Raw genomic sequence first — 14,796 nt, forward strand, 5'->3', positions numbered from 1 at the left:
ACTTAAACACAGATATAATGGGAGAGCTGGCTACAGTTTGGGTTAATAGACTAAATAATATGACAATAAATATAACAGTGGAAGACATTTAAAGAAATAATTCTAAATAATCAACAAAAATCCATTCCTTTGAAAAACGAAAACTTGGAAAGATCTATCTACAGCTTAGAAAGAAGGTTAAGATTAAAAGGCGAGATTTAATTTTGACAAAGAATAGTAATGAACCCAAGGATTAGATGTATTTTAGAATCCAGCAAAAGTCACCAAAAATTTAATAAAGACCAAAAATAGCATATAAAAGTACACAAGCTAGAAATATAAAAATAAATTGTAAGAGCTTTTACAAATATATATAATGGAAGAGTAGCTGAAGTAATCAATACTCACTCAAAGGCAGAGATAGAAGAAATCATCATGGGGAATGAAGAAATGACAGACATTGAATTTTCTGTATTCACTGTGACAAATCACATACCAGAAATAGAGGGCGAGATTTTCCCTGAAATCAACTGGATGGAAAAAGTTGCATTGAAGCCGTTAGCAGAAATGGCAGCTTTCTCTGCAATATAGTCTGGCGCTTTGAAAAAAATCTTCAAGCGGTGGTACCCCGACGTATTGCAGGCCGGGCAGCCTCTGATTCATCCGTCAACTTTGTCAGCCGGGGATTGAGGTGCCAAGGATTGTCGCACCCCTAGCCAAGCTGCTCCAGTACAGCTTAAACACTGGCATCTACCCAGCAATGTAGAAAGTTGCCCAGGTGTGTCCTGTACACAAGGAACAGGACAAATCTAACCCAGCCAATTACCGCCCTATTAGTCTACTCTCCATTATCAATGGTGCTATCAAGTGGCACTTACTCAGCAATAACCTGCTCAAAGACACTCAGTTTGGGTTCCACCAGGGTCACTCAGCTCCTGACCTCATTACAGCCTTGGTTCAAACATGGACAAAAGAGCTGAATGCCAGAGGTGAGGTGAGAGTGACTGCCCTTGACTCCAAGGCAGCATTTGACCCAATATGGCATCTCGGAGCTCTAGCTAAACTGGAGTCATTGGGAATCGGGGGGAAACTGTCCGCTCATTGGAGTCATACCCAGCACAAAGTAAGATGGTTGTGGTGGTTGGAGGTCAATAATCTCAACTCCAGGACATCACTGCAGGAGTTCCTCAGGCCCTGTTATATTGCTACACCTGGTAACATGTTGCATTACTGGGTTTAAGTAATATATGTTGTTACTAATTGTAGATGATGTTGAAGAGCACTCGAGTCTTCAAAGTAAACAAAGAATTTATTAAGTAACAATAAAACTAATAAATTAGTTTGACACTCCACTGAACTAACACTAGTGTAATAATCCACAGGAAGCAGGAGTCCCGTCGCCACACCAATATTTATTGCCAATAACTAGATACAAGAGCAGCTCCAAACAGGGCTGCTAGTATTCCAGTCAACTTAAGACTCCTCTACACAGGTGCTTATATGGGCCCCCTCAATGAGCATTCATTGAGGGAGCTCATACTCCAATTGGCCAACCAATAATGCTAATTGGAGGTCATTACACCCCCCAAGGTCCAAGGAATTCTGGCCAGCTGGCATTCCTCTGAGCTTCTTCCTGCTCCTCATGTCCGGGTCTGTCACCTCTGTGTCGTCCGCCGGGTCGTTCTCCGACGTGGGTGGGGTGTACCTTATAGGTGCCCGTCTTTTTCTTGACGACCTCCTTGGAAGTTGTTCTTCCTCCTCGGGGAGAGGTGTCACGGCGGCCTCGTCGAACGTGTCCATCTCCGACTCTGACGACTGGATGACGGGGTCTGGAGAAATTGCTCGGGGCAGGGGTGTGGGTATCTTTTCCGTTTGGGCTATCCCAGCTTGAGGCGGTCCTGCTTCGCCTGCCTCCAGGTGTGGTTCCGCTGCCCTTATTTGGTCTAGGTGTTTCTTCAGCAGCTTACCTCCTATTGAAACTTCATAGGATATGGGCCCTGTTTGGGACTCTACCGTGCCTTTGGCCCACGTTGGTCCATTCCCATAATTCTTGACCCAAACCGGTGCCCCCACCTGGAAATGTCTCTGCTGCCGACTATTATCATGCCCCCTGCGTTGGGCCTCCTATTGTTTCTCCACTTTCCCCGTTAAATTTGGGAATAGGAGACTCAGCCTCGTTCGCAGCCGCCTTCCCATTAAGAGTTCAGCTGGCAGTATGCCCGTTGTGGCATGTGGTGTGGTCCTGTAATCAAACAGCCAGCGGGAGAGCTTTGTGTCCATTGACGCGGCCGGCTGCTTCTTGAGTCCCGCTTTTAGTGTCTGGACCGCTCTCTCTGCCAGGCCGTTGGTCGCTGGATGGTAAGGGGTCGTTTTGATGTGACGGATTCCGTTTTCTTTTAGGAATTTTCCAAATTCCCCACTTGTGAATGCCGTTCCGTTATCTGACACCAATACCTCCGGAAGTCCATGTGTTGCAAACGAGGCCCTGAGCTTTTCGATTGTCGATGCTGTGCTTGCCGTGTTTACCCGATGGACGGCCAACCATTTGGAGTGGGCGTCCACTATCACCAAAAACATTGAGCCCATGAAAGGGCCGGCGTGGTCAATATGCAGGCGGGTCCACGGTCTGCCTGGCCATTCCCACGGGTGCAATGGCGCAGCTGGTGGCACTCTTCGCCTCTGTTGGCACTCCTGGCACTGACTTACCAAGGCTGGCCACCAAACGTAGCTTCGAGCTAGCATCTTCATTTTAGACACCCCCGAGTGTCCGTGATGTAACTCAGTTAAGATTGCCTGACGGCCCTGAGCTGGGACGATTACCCGGGCTCCCCATAATAGGATACCATCTTCAACGGTTATTTGGTCCCTTCTGCTCCAGTATTGGAGCTGGGGCTCCACTGGTCTTTCCAGTTCCCCTGTTAGCAGTAAATGCTTCATCTTGGCTAAAAATGGGTCTTTTTGCATCCACAACCGAATATGTTGTGCGTCCACTGGTAGGGTGTCCAAAAAATTTAGAGCCATTACTGTCTCCTCTACTTTCGGTATTAGCGGCAGTGTGTCCGGGAGGGGAAGTCTGCTCAAAGCATCTGCATTTGCTACTCGCGTTCCCGGTCTGTGCTCCAGAACGTATCTATACGCCGCCAATAGCAACGCCCAGCATTGGATTCTAGCTGATGCGATCGGGGGTATTGACTTGTCTTCTTTTAATAACCCTAATAACGGCTTATGGTCCGTCACTATGGTGAATATCCGCCCGTACAGCTACTGCTGAAAATTTTTTACTGCAAATATCACCGCCAGTCCTTCCTTCTCGATTTGGGCGTACTTCCTCTCAGGCATTGCCAAGGTCCTCGAAGCATAGGCTATTGGCCGTTCTTCCCCATTCCTTCCTCTATGGGCTAAGATGGCTCCTACCCCGTAAGGGGATGCATCACAAGTGACCACCAACTCCTTCCTTGGGTCATAATGCTCTAGGACATTTTCGGATGACAGCTGTTCCTTAATGTCCCTAAATGCTCGGTTTTGGCGGGCGGACCATTTCCATTCTTGCCCCTTTTTTAGTAGCTGGTGGAGGGGTTCTAGGATGGACGCCCTATTTTCAATAAGTTTGCCATAATAGGTTACCAACCCTGGAAATGATCGTAGCTCCTGGACCGTGGTGGGAGCTGGGGCTTCTTTTATTGCCCTTACTCTGTCTTCCAATGGGTGTAAGCCTGACTCGTCTACTTTATATCCCAGGTACGTCACTTGTGGGGCCAGAAAAACACATTTTTCTCTTTTAAGCCGTATGCCTGCCTTTGCGAAACGCCTGAGCACTTCCTCCAGGTTCCTTAAGTGTTCCCTGTTCGTCCTACCCGTGATTAAGACATCGTCCAAATAAATTTCCACCTGCGGTTGTCCCTGCAGAATATTTTCCATCGTACGCTGGAATATAGCACAGGCTGATGACACTCCGAAAGGTAGCCTAGTATAACGAAAAAGGCCCTTCTGGGTGTTGATCGTAGCGAACTTCTGGGAGTCCTTGTCCAGTTTTAACTGCAGGTAGGCGTGGCTCATGTCCAGTTTCGTGAACAAAAGCCCACCTGCCAATTTGGCATATAGGTCGTCTATTTTCGGGATCGGGTATTTGTCCAGCAGTGCGTATTTGTTTACCGTCTGTTTGAAATCTCCACAGAGACGTATCGAGCCGTCTGGCTTCAAAATTGGTACCACCGGCGCTGCCCATTCCGAGAACTGTACTGATCTGATAATGCCGTTGCGCCGTAACCTTTCTATTTCGACCTCTACTTTCTTTCTTGACGCGAAAGGTACCGCCCTGGCCTTACAAAATTTCGGAAGGGCTTCTGGGTCCACGTGCAAAGTTGCTTTGGCGCTATGATTTCCCCCAAACCTTCTTGGAGACCTCCGGGTATTTTTGGAGTACTCCACTCAACTGCCCGCTTCCCCTCTAGAAAATTTTCATCCAATCTAATTTTAGGTCTTTCAGCCAGTTCCGTCCAATTAAGCTCGGTCCGGAGCCCTCTACTATCGTCAACGGTAATCTGAGCAATTGTTTCTCATATTCCACGAGTACATGAGTCGTGCCTAGAACTTCCAGGGGTTCCCCCGTGTAGGTTTTAAGTTTCGTTGATGTTTTTGTTAGGGTTAGTGGCTGGAGTCCATCTTTGATTTTTTTAAATGCTGCCACTCCCACTACTGATACGGCCGCCACCGCGTCTATTTCCATTATTGTCGGCCGACTGTTCACCCGTGGGGTAATCTTAATAGGTACTGCTTTCATCATCGCAATATTATATAATTGTTCCCCTTCGGAGGAGGATGGGGCATCTAGGTTGTGTACTTCCCTGCGTCCCCACCTGCTATTCATCTTTTGCCGCCTCCTTCTAGGGTTTCTGTCGCTGTTACTCCACTCTGTCTGGTGCCAAAAACGGTCCTTCTCTGTTGGGGGAGCCTCAGCCGGTACTTCCCTCTGTCTCCAGTTAGTCCTAGCAGACTTGGTGGCAGTTCTGGGGTTTTCCTTTGGCCCTCTATTCCTCAGGCTTTTCCTGGGATCCGCTATCTGGTAGCTGGACCCGTTGTGGTAGTCCCTCTCACAGATATCTACCTCCATTGGCGTGCCCTGTAGTTCCTGCGCCCCACTTGCTGCCTTTTCTAGGGACAGTGCGAGCTGTAACGCCTGCCTGCAGTCTAGCTGCGTTTCTGCCAACAGGCGCTTCTGTATTGTGAGGTTGTTTATGCCACACACTAACCGGTCCCGAAGCATTTCATTTAGCGTCGTGCCATGATGTACCATCAATTCGACTCAAGACACATTTAGGATCTGAACTGTGGCTTTAATCAGCTAGTTGTTAGCCCGGTGGTCAACTACAGAGAATGACCGACCGCCAGGAACTCTGGGTACTTATACCCCACCTCGGAGGCGGGGCCTACTTGCCTCTCGACCAATTGGAGAGCAGTTACATGACTAGTCCCAACCAATCAGACGAGAGGCACTTGACCAGCCAGAGCCAATGGGAAGCCAGTGCTCTGCACCAATGGCAGTGCTCATATCCATACCACCACAGGCCGAACTCACATTTTTCCGCCAGCCTTCTCAGGCGGGTCAAGAAATTCGTGACTGACTCCCTGTCTTCCCGCTTCGCTGTGTAGAATCTGGACCTACGCAAAATGAGGGTGGTTTTGGGTCGTAGTGCTCTTTCACCAATTCCGTTAATTCTTGGAAAGAATTCGTGTCCGGCGCATTGGGATAAGTTAGACTACGTATAATGGCGAAAGCTGAGGGTCCGCACGCCGACAGCAGGATAACCCGTCTCCTTTCGTCCGTAATTATATCATTGGCCCAGAAGAAGTAACACATTCTCGCCACATACTGGGACCAGTCCTCAATAGTCGGGTCGAATGCATCTAACCTCCCAAAAAACGGCATTTTTGAAATAGCAAGGCTTACCCTCCGAGTGCGGCAGCTGGTCGCCGCAAAGTTCTTTGTTTACCTCGTCGCCACTGTAATAATCCACAGGAGGCAGGAGTCCCGTCACCACACCAATATTTATTGCCAATAACTAGATACAAGAGCATCTCCAAACAGTGCTGCTAGTATTCCAGTCAACTTAAGACTCCTCACAAAGCCTATACAGGTGCTTATATGGGCCCCTCAATGAGCTATCATGAGGGAGCTCCTACTCCAATTTGCCAACCAATAATGCTAATTGGAGGTCATTACAACTAGTAATAAAGTAAGGATAAACAACTTTACAAACTGTACCAAAGCTACACGTGGTGTCTAGGCTGAGATCCTCTCTACTACAGTGCTGCTCTCTGGAAACTCCTGCATGGAAAGAGAGCTGAAAGAGTTCGAGCTTCTGGGAACTCAGTTATATAGTGGGTCTTGTAATGCCCTCTAGTGATAGTGTTACAGCTAGGTGTTGTGATTAACCCTTTAGTTACATGTCTGTCTACGTATCATTACATCCCCCTTTTTTTAACATTTCTTGCTTGATAACAAGGAAAAATGGATAACAATATTAAAGGTAAGAACATGATATGTATGAGTTATACACACAGCAAATAAATACACAGCAAATATATGAAACAAAATCTTCATAAGTTCAGTTTTTAGGTTGTCTTCTTGTTCTCAATGACCTTCTTAGAAGTTGTGGTGGAGACGTCGATGTTTTGATGTGTGTGAATCACAACTTGTAGAGTTGTTGGTTGTAGTGTCCCGAACGATTTCTTCATTAAACGACACTTGAGGAAAAATTGGTTCTGTTGAAGTACCAACAAGTCATAATCAGGTATTCGAATGGTCAAATCACTTATTTTGTCTGACATGGACTTTTTTTTGTTCCTTTAGTATCGATTTAGTATGTCATTTGCCTTAAACATTGTGTTGCTTCTTTGTTTTGGAGCAAATATGAATTTGTGAAATTCATTGACATGACATTTGTTTTGTATGGACAATGTTCATGTTATGTTTGTACTCTTGCCATTGTTTTGGTCTGTTCGGTAACATTGTCCTGTAATTGTTGAGTTGCACCATGTTGTACAGGTTGTTGTTTCGTTATTGCTGTTGTTTCTGTTGTTGTTGTTTCTGCTGTCGTTTTCCGTGTTGTGCTCAATGACTCGTCCTTGCGGATAATTTGAGTAATTCTCAAATTTTTCAGTATCAGTGTCCATTGTGGTATCTGGGCCGGGATACTTCCCTACCCGGCGGGGCGGGGGGTCCCGACTTACCGGAGTGGCAAGAACCACTCCGGTGTCGGGCCTCCCCAAAGGTGTGGAATTCGCTACACCTTTAGGGGCTAGGCCTGCGCCGGAGTGGCTCCCGCTCCGCCGACCGGCGCGGACGGCCTTTGTCGCCCCGCCGACCGGCGCCACGGCTGGCCGAAAGGCCTTCACCAGCCGGCATGAGTCCGCACATGCGCCGGAGTGTCAGCGGCCGCTGACGTCACCCCGGCACATGCGCGGTAGGGGGGTCTCTTCCGTCTCCGCCATGGTGGAGGTTGTGGCGGCGGCGGAAGAAAAAGAGTGCCCCCACGGCACAGGCCCGCCGGCCAATTGGTGGGCCCCGATTGCAGGACAGGCCACCGCGGGGGCAACCCCCGGGATCAGTTCGCCCTCCCCCAGGACCCCGGGGGCCCGCTCGCACTGCCTGCTCCCGCCGGCACCAGAGGTGCTCTGATTCCCGCCGGCGGGAACGGCCTGTCAGCGGCGGGACTTCGGCCCATCGCGGGCCGGAGAATCGCCACGGGGGGGGGCCGCCGACCGGCGTGGCACGATTCCCGCCCCCGCCGATTGCCACGTGGTGGAGAATTCCGGCCATGGCGGGGGCGGGATTTACGCTGGCCCCGAGCGATTCTCCGACCCTGCGGGGGGGGGGGGGGGGGGTCGGAGAATTCCGCCCCTGATGTTTCACTGAGTTTTATGGTTTGAGGTTTGTGTGAATGATCTGATGTTGCACTGATCTTGGTGACATCACTCATTTCTGGTAGATCTGATTCATTTTTGATCTCTTGATGCTCCTCTTCTGGAGTCAACGTCATGATATCAGTTTCTTGTAGGTTGTCAAGAGTAGATAAGGTTTTAATTGATGTGGTCTCAATGGACTCATGAGTAGTTTTCCGTTGATTGTTGAGTGCTTCTGTATAGTCGAGCTGAGATCTGTTAGTCTTGCTGTGATCTCGCACATCTTGTATGTGAATTGTAATTTCTTCGTCACTAGTCTCACATACGGTGGGTAGACTTTCATTGTCTTCTTGCTGTTGATTAAATGAGCTGGGTAGACTTTCATAGTCTTTTTCTAGTTGCTTAAATAAGGTAGATAGACCTTCGTAGTCTTCTTCATGCATGGCTGGCGCTCTGGAGTCTTTACTTGCGTCCATTCTGTAGTCTGTCAATGATCTCTCTGTGAAGGCTTCCATCGCTCTCTCTGTGGAGTCGTGCAGTGTTCTCTCTGTGGAGTCGATTTGTGCTGTCTCAACGGAGTTGGTCAGTACTCTCTGTGTGACGTTGTTTTCTTCTTGGTTATTTGACAGGTTGCTGTCATCCAATGTTTCAATGATCTGCCATTCTATCATGGTATTGGATTCATCTACCATTAGTAGAGTGGTATTGAGCTTTTCAACCGTGTTGCAGATGCTATGATCATCATATCCGAATAACTCAGCCATGCCTGCGTAGTATTCTTCGACAAACAAATCATCTTCCTTGGTTTCGGATTTGTTAATGTGCTCTTCACTTTTTATGCTGCAAATTGCTAGTTCCGTGGTGCTGCAAAAGTTATTTTCAACTGTTTGTTGAAGTTCAGGCATTGTTCTGTCTTTCGAGGTAAAATATTTGGGATTTGCAGCTTTAAAACTGTTATTTTTAATTTTCGGGCAGTTTCCCTTTAAGTGGGTGTGGTCTGAGTCTTCTAACATCATGACGCTTGTGACATAATGCGTAGGAATTGATTGCACATCCGCAAATCGATTTTCGGCCAGAATGCGTTCTTTTTGCAACTGCACATGCGCAGCTTCTCACTCATGCGCAGAATAGTATTTCGCCGGTTTGCGTCTTTTTGGGAAGTGCGCTTGTGCGTACTGCTCTGAGTGCATGATGGATGCCATTCAAAACATCCATCTTTCCACTTTCTTCACTGCCTCTGCCTCCTGGCGAGTGCTCGCGCCATTTTCACGGATTTTATATTCTAGGTAATGATTCTTTGATCCTTTGATTGTTCATGAGCAAGGCATTTTTGTCTCGCAATTTTTAATGTTAAATCTGGTCATTCAGTAATTTTTTTCTGAGGTGCTCATCTTTTATGCCCCAAACAATTTGATCACGAATCGTAGAATCATGAAGCATTAAAAATTTGCAGGATTGTGCTAGCAGCTTAAGCTGTTGAAAGATTCCTCTTTCCCTTGCAATCTCTTTGCAAAGATGTAGCGCTCAAATATTTCATTTGACTGTACTTTACAGTGGCTATCAAATTTTTTAAGGATTGTTTCATACTTTGTCTTGTCTTGACCTACTGTGAAGTTAAAAGAGTTGAAGATCTCTATCGCGTTCGGACCAGCCATAGTCAGTAAAAGAGCTATTTTCCGAGCATCTGTCGCGTTTATTAAGTCAGATGCTTCTAAATACAGTTGGAATTGTTGTCTAAACAACGGCCAGTTAACATTAAGGTTACCGGTGATCCTGAGGTGACGAGGAGCTTGTGGTCTGTCCATCGTGCCGGGAATCATCAGGTTTTGTATTCGAAGGCGATGCTTCTGTTGCCGAATAGCTGTTTATTCTTCTCTCTGTACTCACTAAATTTAACTAGGTAGATAATGTAGGCACTCCGGTACCATATTATATTATATTGCTACTCCTGGTATCATGTTACATTACTGGTTTAAGTAATATATGTCGTTACTAATTGTAGATGATGTTGAACAACGCTCGAGTCTTCAAAGTAAACTGAAAGAATTTACTAATTCATGATAAAACTAATAAGTGAGTTCGACATTCCACTGAACTAACTCCAGTAATAAAGTAAGGATAAACAACTGTACAACTGTATCTAAGCTACACATGGTGTCTAGGCTGAGATCCTCTCTACTACATTGCTGCTCTCTGGTAACTCCTGCATGGAAAGAGCTTGAGCTTCTGGGAACTCAGTTATATGGTGGGTCTTGTAATGCCCTCTCATGGTAGTGTTATAGATAGGTGCTGTGATTAACCCTTTAGTTACATGTCTGTCTACATATCATTTACAGGCCCAAGCATTTCAGCTGATTCATCAATGACCTCCTTTCCATCATAGGGTCAGAAGTTGGGGAAATGGGGATGCTTGCGGATGACTGCACAATGTTCAGCACCATTCATGACTCCTCAGATAATGAATGTCCAAATGCAGAAAGACCTGGACAATATCAAGGGGGAGCAGCCCACTTGATTGCTCCCCTTCCACAAACATTCAAACCCTTCACCACTGACGAACAATGGCAGCCATGTGTACCATCTACAAGCTGCACTGCAGTAACTCACCAAGGTTCCTTAGACAACACCTTCCAAACCCACAACCATTACCATCTAGAAGGACAAGAGCATCAGAGACCTGGGAACCCTACCACCTGGAGGTTTCCCTCCAAGTCACTCACCACCCTGACTTGGTAATATATCGCCGCTCCTCATTGTCGCTTGGGCAACATCCTGGAACTCCCTCTCTAACAGCACAGTGGGTACACCTATACCTCAATGATTGCAGCGGTTCAAGAAGGCAACTCACCTTCACCTTCTGAAGGGCAACTAGGGATGGGCAATAAATGCTGGCCTAATCAGCGACGCCCACACTGCTTCAATGAATGAAAAAAAACATTCTGCGACCCGTCTCCCCAGCAATGCTCCTTGGCACCGGGAAATGTCAGAGACAGTGCCGGGCATAACACTCTCTTTGCCGAGCATTGCACTCACCTGGGGCTGATTTCTCCATAGCCCGACGCCAAAGTCATGATAAGCAATCGGGTGGAGAATGGATTCCAACGCCAGAATCGGGATCGGCACCAGTTTGACACCGGTCCGCTATGCAGTCCCCCCTCCAAACCAGCATCATCGTGATGCTCACAGCTCTCCGTTTCAACACCGTTGCCACATCATCGGCCCTCCCACCCACGATGTTCCACCCAAGGGGCCAAGTTCCGGAAGGCGCGGACCACATGTGGTCCCAGAAGTCGGGAACCTGGCGTGCCAACTGCGGACAATGTTCAGCGCCATCACACACATCCGGGATCCTTGCCGCTGCCGGGGTGGGGGGGGCTTCTGCTAGGGCTGGGGACTGCTGGGGGGTGGCCATGGTTGGGTTTTGGGGTCATGGTTAGCGGGCTAAGGTTCAAGCATGCGCGGTGCCATGTTTTATGGCACGACCAGTGTAGGTCATCAGCCCTCAACATGCACAGCCCAGGACCCGGCCGTTTTTTGGCACAATCCGTTGGAGTTTCATGCAGCGCCGGTGCTAGCCCCTCACCGGTACCGGAATTGGTGAGGGGTTCCCGCCGATTTTCCTGTCGTGAAACGCCCGCGGATGCTTCGTTCGCGTCGGCACCTAGCCTCAGAAACAGAGGGCGGGATTCTCCCGTACCCTGCGGAGTGGGGGGCTCCGGCGGGACGGGATGGCGTGAACCACGCAGAATCCTCCACACCTTCAGGGGCTAGGCCGGTGCCGGAGTGGTTTGCGCTCCGCCGGCCGGCGTGGAAGGCCTTTGGCGCCACGCCAGCCGGGGCCGAGGGGACTCCATCGGCTGGCGCGGACCCGCGCATGCGCGGGAGCGTCAGCGACCGCTGACGTCATTCCCGCGCATTCGCAAGGGGGGTTTCACCTTCGCGCCGGCTATCGTGGAGGCTGACAAGGCCTGCGTGTAGGAAAAGAGTGCCGCCCCGGAGCCCGCCCGCGCCGCCAGGTCCCGCAGGTAAGGGACCTAGTCCAATTTACGCCTGCGGGACCTGCATAGAACGAGCGGGACTTCGGCCCATCGCAGGCCGCAGAATCGCTGGGGGGGGCTGCTGCGAACGGCCGCCGACCGGCGCGTCGCGATTCCCGCCCCCGCCAAATCTCCGGTGCCAGAGAATTCGGCAGCTGGCGGGGCGGGATTCACGCCCCCCCCCCCCCGGCGATTCTCTGACCCCGGCGGGGGTCGGAGAATCCCGCCCACCGAATCCAGTCCCTGAGCTTTCTTGGAAATCTGCTCGCCAGGTGCATGCCAGTCAGTTTTCATGCCATTCTGCTGACACGTCGAAGTGGATGGGCACAGTGGTCAGCACTGTTGCTTCATAGTGCCAGGGTCCCAGGTTCGATTCCTGGCTTGGATCACTGTCTGTGGGGAGTCTGCACGTTCTCCCCGTGTCTGCGTGTGTTTCCTCCGGGTGCTCCAGGTTTCCTCCACTAGTCCTGAAAGACGTGCTGTTAGGTAATTTGGACATTCTGAATTCTCCCTCAGTGTACCCGAACAGGCGCCGGAATGTGTCGACGAGGGACTTTTCACAGTAACTTCACTGCAGTGTTAATGTAAGCCTACTTGTGACAATAAAGATTACTATTATTATAAATTAGATTAAAATGATATTCCCAATGTTAAACATCAGGAAATGCGCCATCACTGATGGAACAATGCTTCATGTGTTGATGTCAATGTAAAGCAACTTTGCTGTTCTTGCAACATTTTTCGCTCTTGTCGATGAACCCCCCCCCGCTCCCATTTAGTTTGTGCTACCGTTCACATCATTTTTATGTTATTACCTAGGAAGTAGAAGTGGAGCTTACTCCAGAAGAAGAGGCTATGAAAGCATATCTGCTTGATGATGAACCATTATCAACAGATCTCCTTAATAAACTTCTTCCAAAATGGTGGACTGAGGAACCATACAAGTGAGTTTATTTTATTTCAAAGAGCTTACTTTGTGAGTAAATCTCAGGTGAATTTAGCATTAGATTTAGTTTAATCCCTTGGTTTCATGTGGCAGCCAAAAGTATATAAAGTGATATTAAAGCAAAAAGTTCAGCGTTGTTACTTTCAGTAATTCCAAACAATCTTTGAAAAATGTAGGTCAAACTTTTCTGGCTATTCAACGCTGTTCAACATTAATTGATCCACTTAACAAGGCCTCACCGGCTTCTTGCCGCAAATGAAGGCTCGCCAGCTGATTTGCCGGCACCACACTCACCAGCCCCTGCTAACAAGGTTGAGCAGCACTTAAGCTGCATTTGCCCAGCCAGCTTGCAACAATGGTGCTGATAAGACCAGCCCCAAGATTTGGGGACGCTGACATGGGAAGGCTTCTAGATGCTGTGGAGGCCAGGATGCATGTTCTCTTCCCCGAGGCTCATTGGGGGGGGTGGGTCAGCCAGTTCTGGCTGGGATGAGGTGGCGGTGGCAGTGAGCTTGTGGAATGTGACAAGGAGGACTGGCCTCCAGTGCAGGAAGAAGGTCAATGACCTACACCGAACAGCACAAGTGAGCAGACCCCCTCCCACTGTGTGATGTTGCCTCCCAGTGTTCAGACACAGTGTCTAGGCATCAGAGTTTGATTGGGATTCTAGGTAATGACTCTCACATGCCTCATGGCACGCCTACCCATGCCAATCCACTTAGGTTGTGTGACGTGCTCACTTAACTACGATTGCCAATTCCCGATGATGAGATCTGCCATGCGGAATCTTTATTGCCTCTATTTGATTACAATTAGGAGAAACCTAAATCTATTCTCAATAAAGTCCGGCCAGCAAAAGGACTTAAAGAGAAGTAACTTGTACACAATTTAGCTTTCAAAATAATACTGAAATGGTTTCTTGCTTACGGTAAAACAGCTTGCATTTACTTCAAGAGTTAGAGTGGAAAAGTAAAAATATGAAAATAGAGATAGCGAATAGTTAGGTCAAAGTATAGGATGATCCCGGAATAAAGATGGCCGTACGGACCATCATGTTTAAACAAAATCTTATCAGTCTTGAGCCACCTATCTACACCTCTATGTCATCCTAATTGGTTTGGGTTAGAATCAAATACATTTGATTCGATGGTTAGCTGTCAATCCTTAATGTGCAACATAAATTCTGAATGTTTCACGTTTGAATATTTGTGTATGTAATGGAATGCGATTCAGTGCTATTATCAAGACTGGTTTCTACTGGTTTTCTGCTGACTTCGCTATATCCACGTTATGAACAATTACGCCTTCATGTTGCTATGGTGCCTGCTTCGTCCATGATCTGATTACTGGTACAGCTCATTTCATAATGTCAAACTGTCTTTGAAAATATGTTTATTAGAACAATAGCTTTTTCATCTTGCTTAGTGAAAATATTGTTTTAATCTCCAATGCGTTTATGCATGTGTCAGGCTTTTTGTGTCTCTGTTGAAGCTGTGAGTTTTATCATGACCTGAGGTTATGAGTGCCGAAATCCTCATTTTAAAATGGGTATTAAAACTGGGGCTTAATATTTACACTAAATAGCCTTCTTTTACCTATCAGATCTATCAGGAAATAGTCGATTACTATCACCCTATTAGCGATAGCCTTCAGCTGCACGGCCAGAGGCCTCAACAGTCGGTGGGGGTTGTGGGTGGTCAGTGGGGCAGACGGGCAGGGACATGGATTGTCCCAGGAACGGGTACACATGATCCAGAGGTTGGCATGTTGGTGCCGTGAGCAGTTGTCCCTCGGTTGCCCCCGCCAGTGCTTCCCCCCACACCCTTAGCCGAGGGTTAACCCACCCCCCACTGAGCACTGGGGTGGCAAGCCCAGCACCCTTGGGCTCTTTACCTGTGAGCAATGGTGGATACTTACTACCTCGGCTCCCAT

General features: G+C 48.3%; 1 protein-coding gene across 1 annotated transcript in view; it reads left to right on the forward strand.

Moving 5' to 3' along the window:
• ak9 (adenylate kinase 9) overlaps positions 1-14,796 on the forward strand; it is a 457,701-nt gene that overhangs the window by 288,430 nt on the left and 154,475 nt on the right. Inside the window, exon 28 of the mRNA XM_038801009.1 lies at positions 12,738-12,862. Within this exon, the coding sequence (XP_038656937.1) occupies positions 12,738-12,862 (125 nt within the window). The remainder of the gene's footprint in view (positions 1-12,737; positions 12,863-14,796) is intronic.

This window comes from Scyliorhinus canicula, chromosome 6 (genome assembly GCF_902713615.1).
Source record: "Scyliorhinus canicula chromosome 6, sScyCan1.1, whole genome shotgun sequence".
Classification (NCBI taxonomy): domain Eukaryota; kingdom Metazoa; phylum Chordata; class Chondrichthyes; order Carcharhiniformes; family Scyliorhinidae; genus Scyliorhinus; species Scyliorhinus canicula.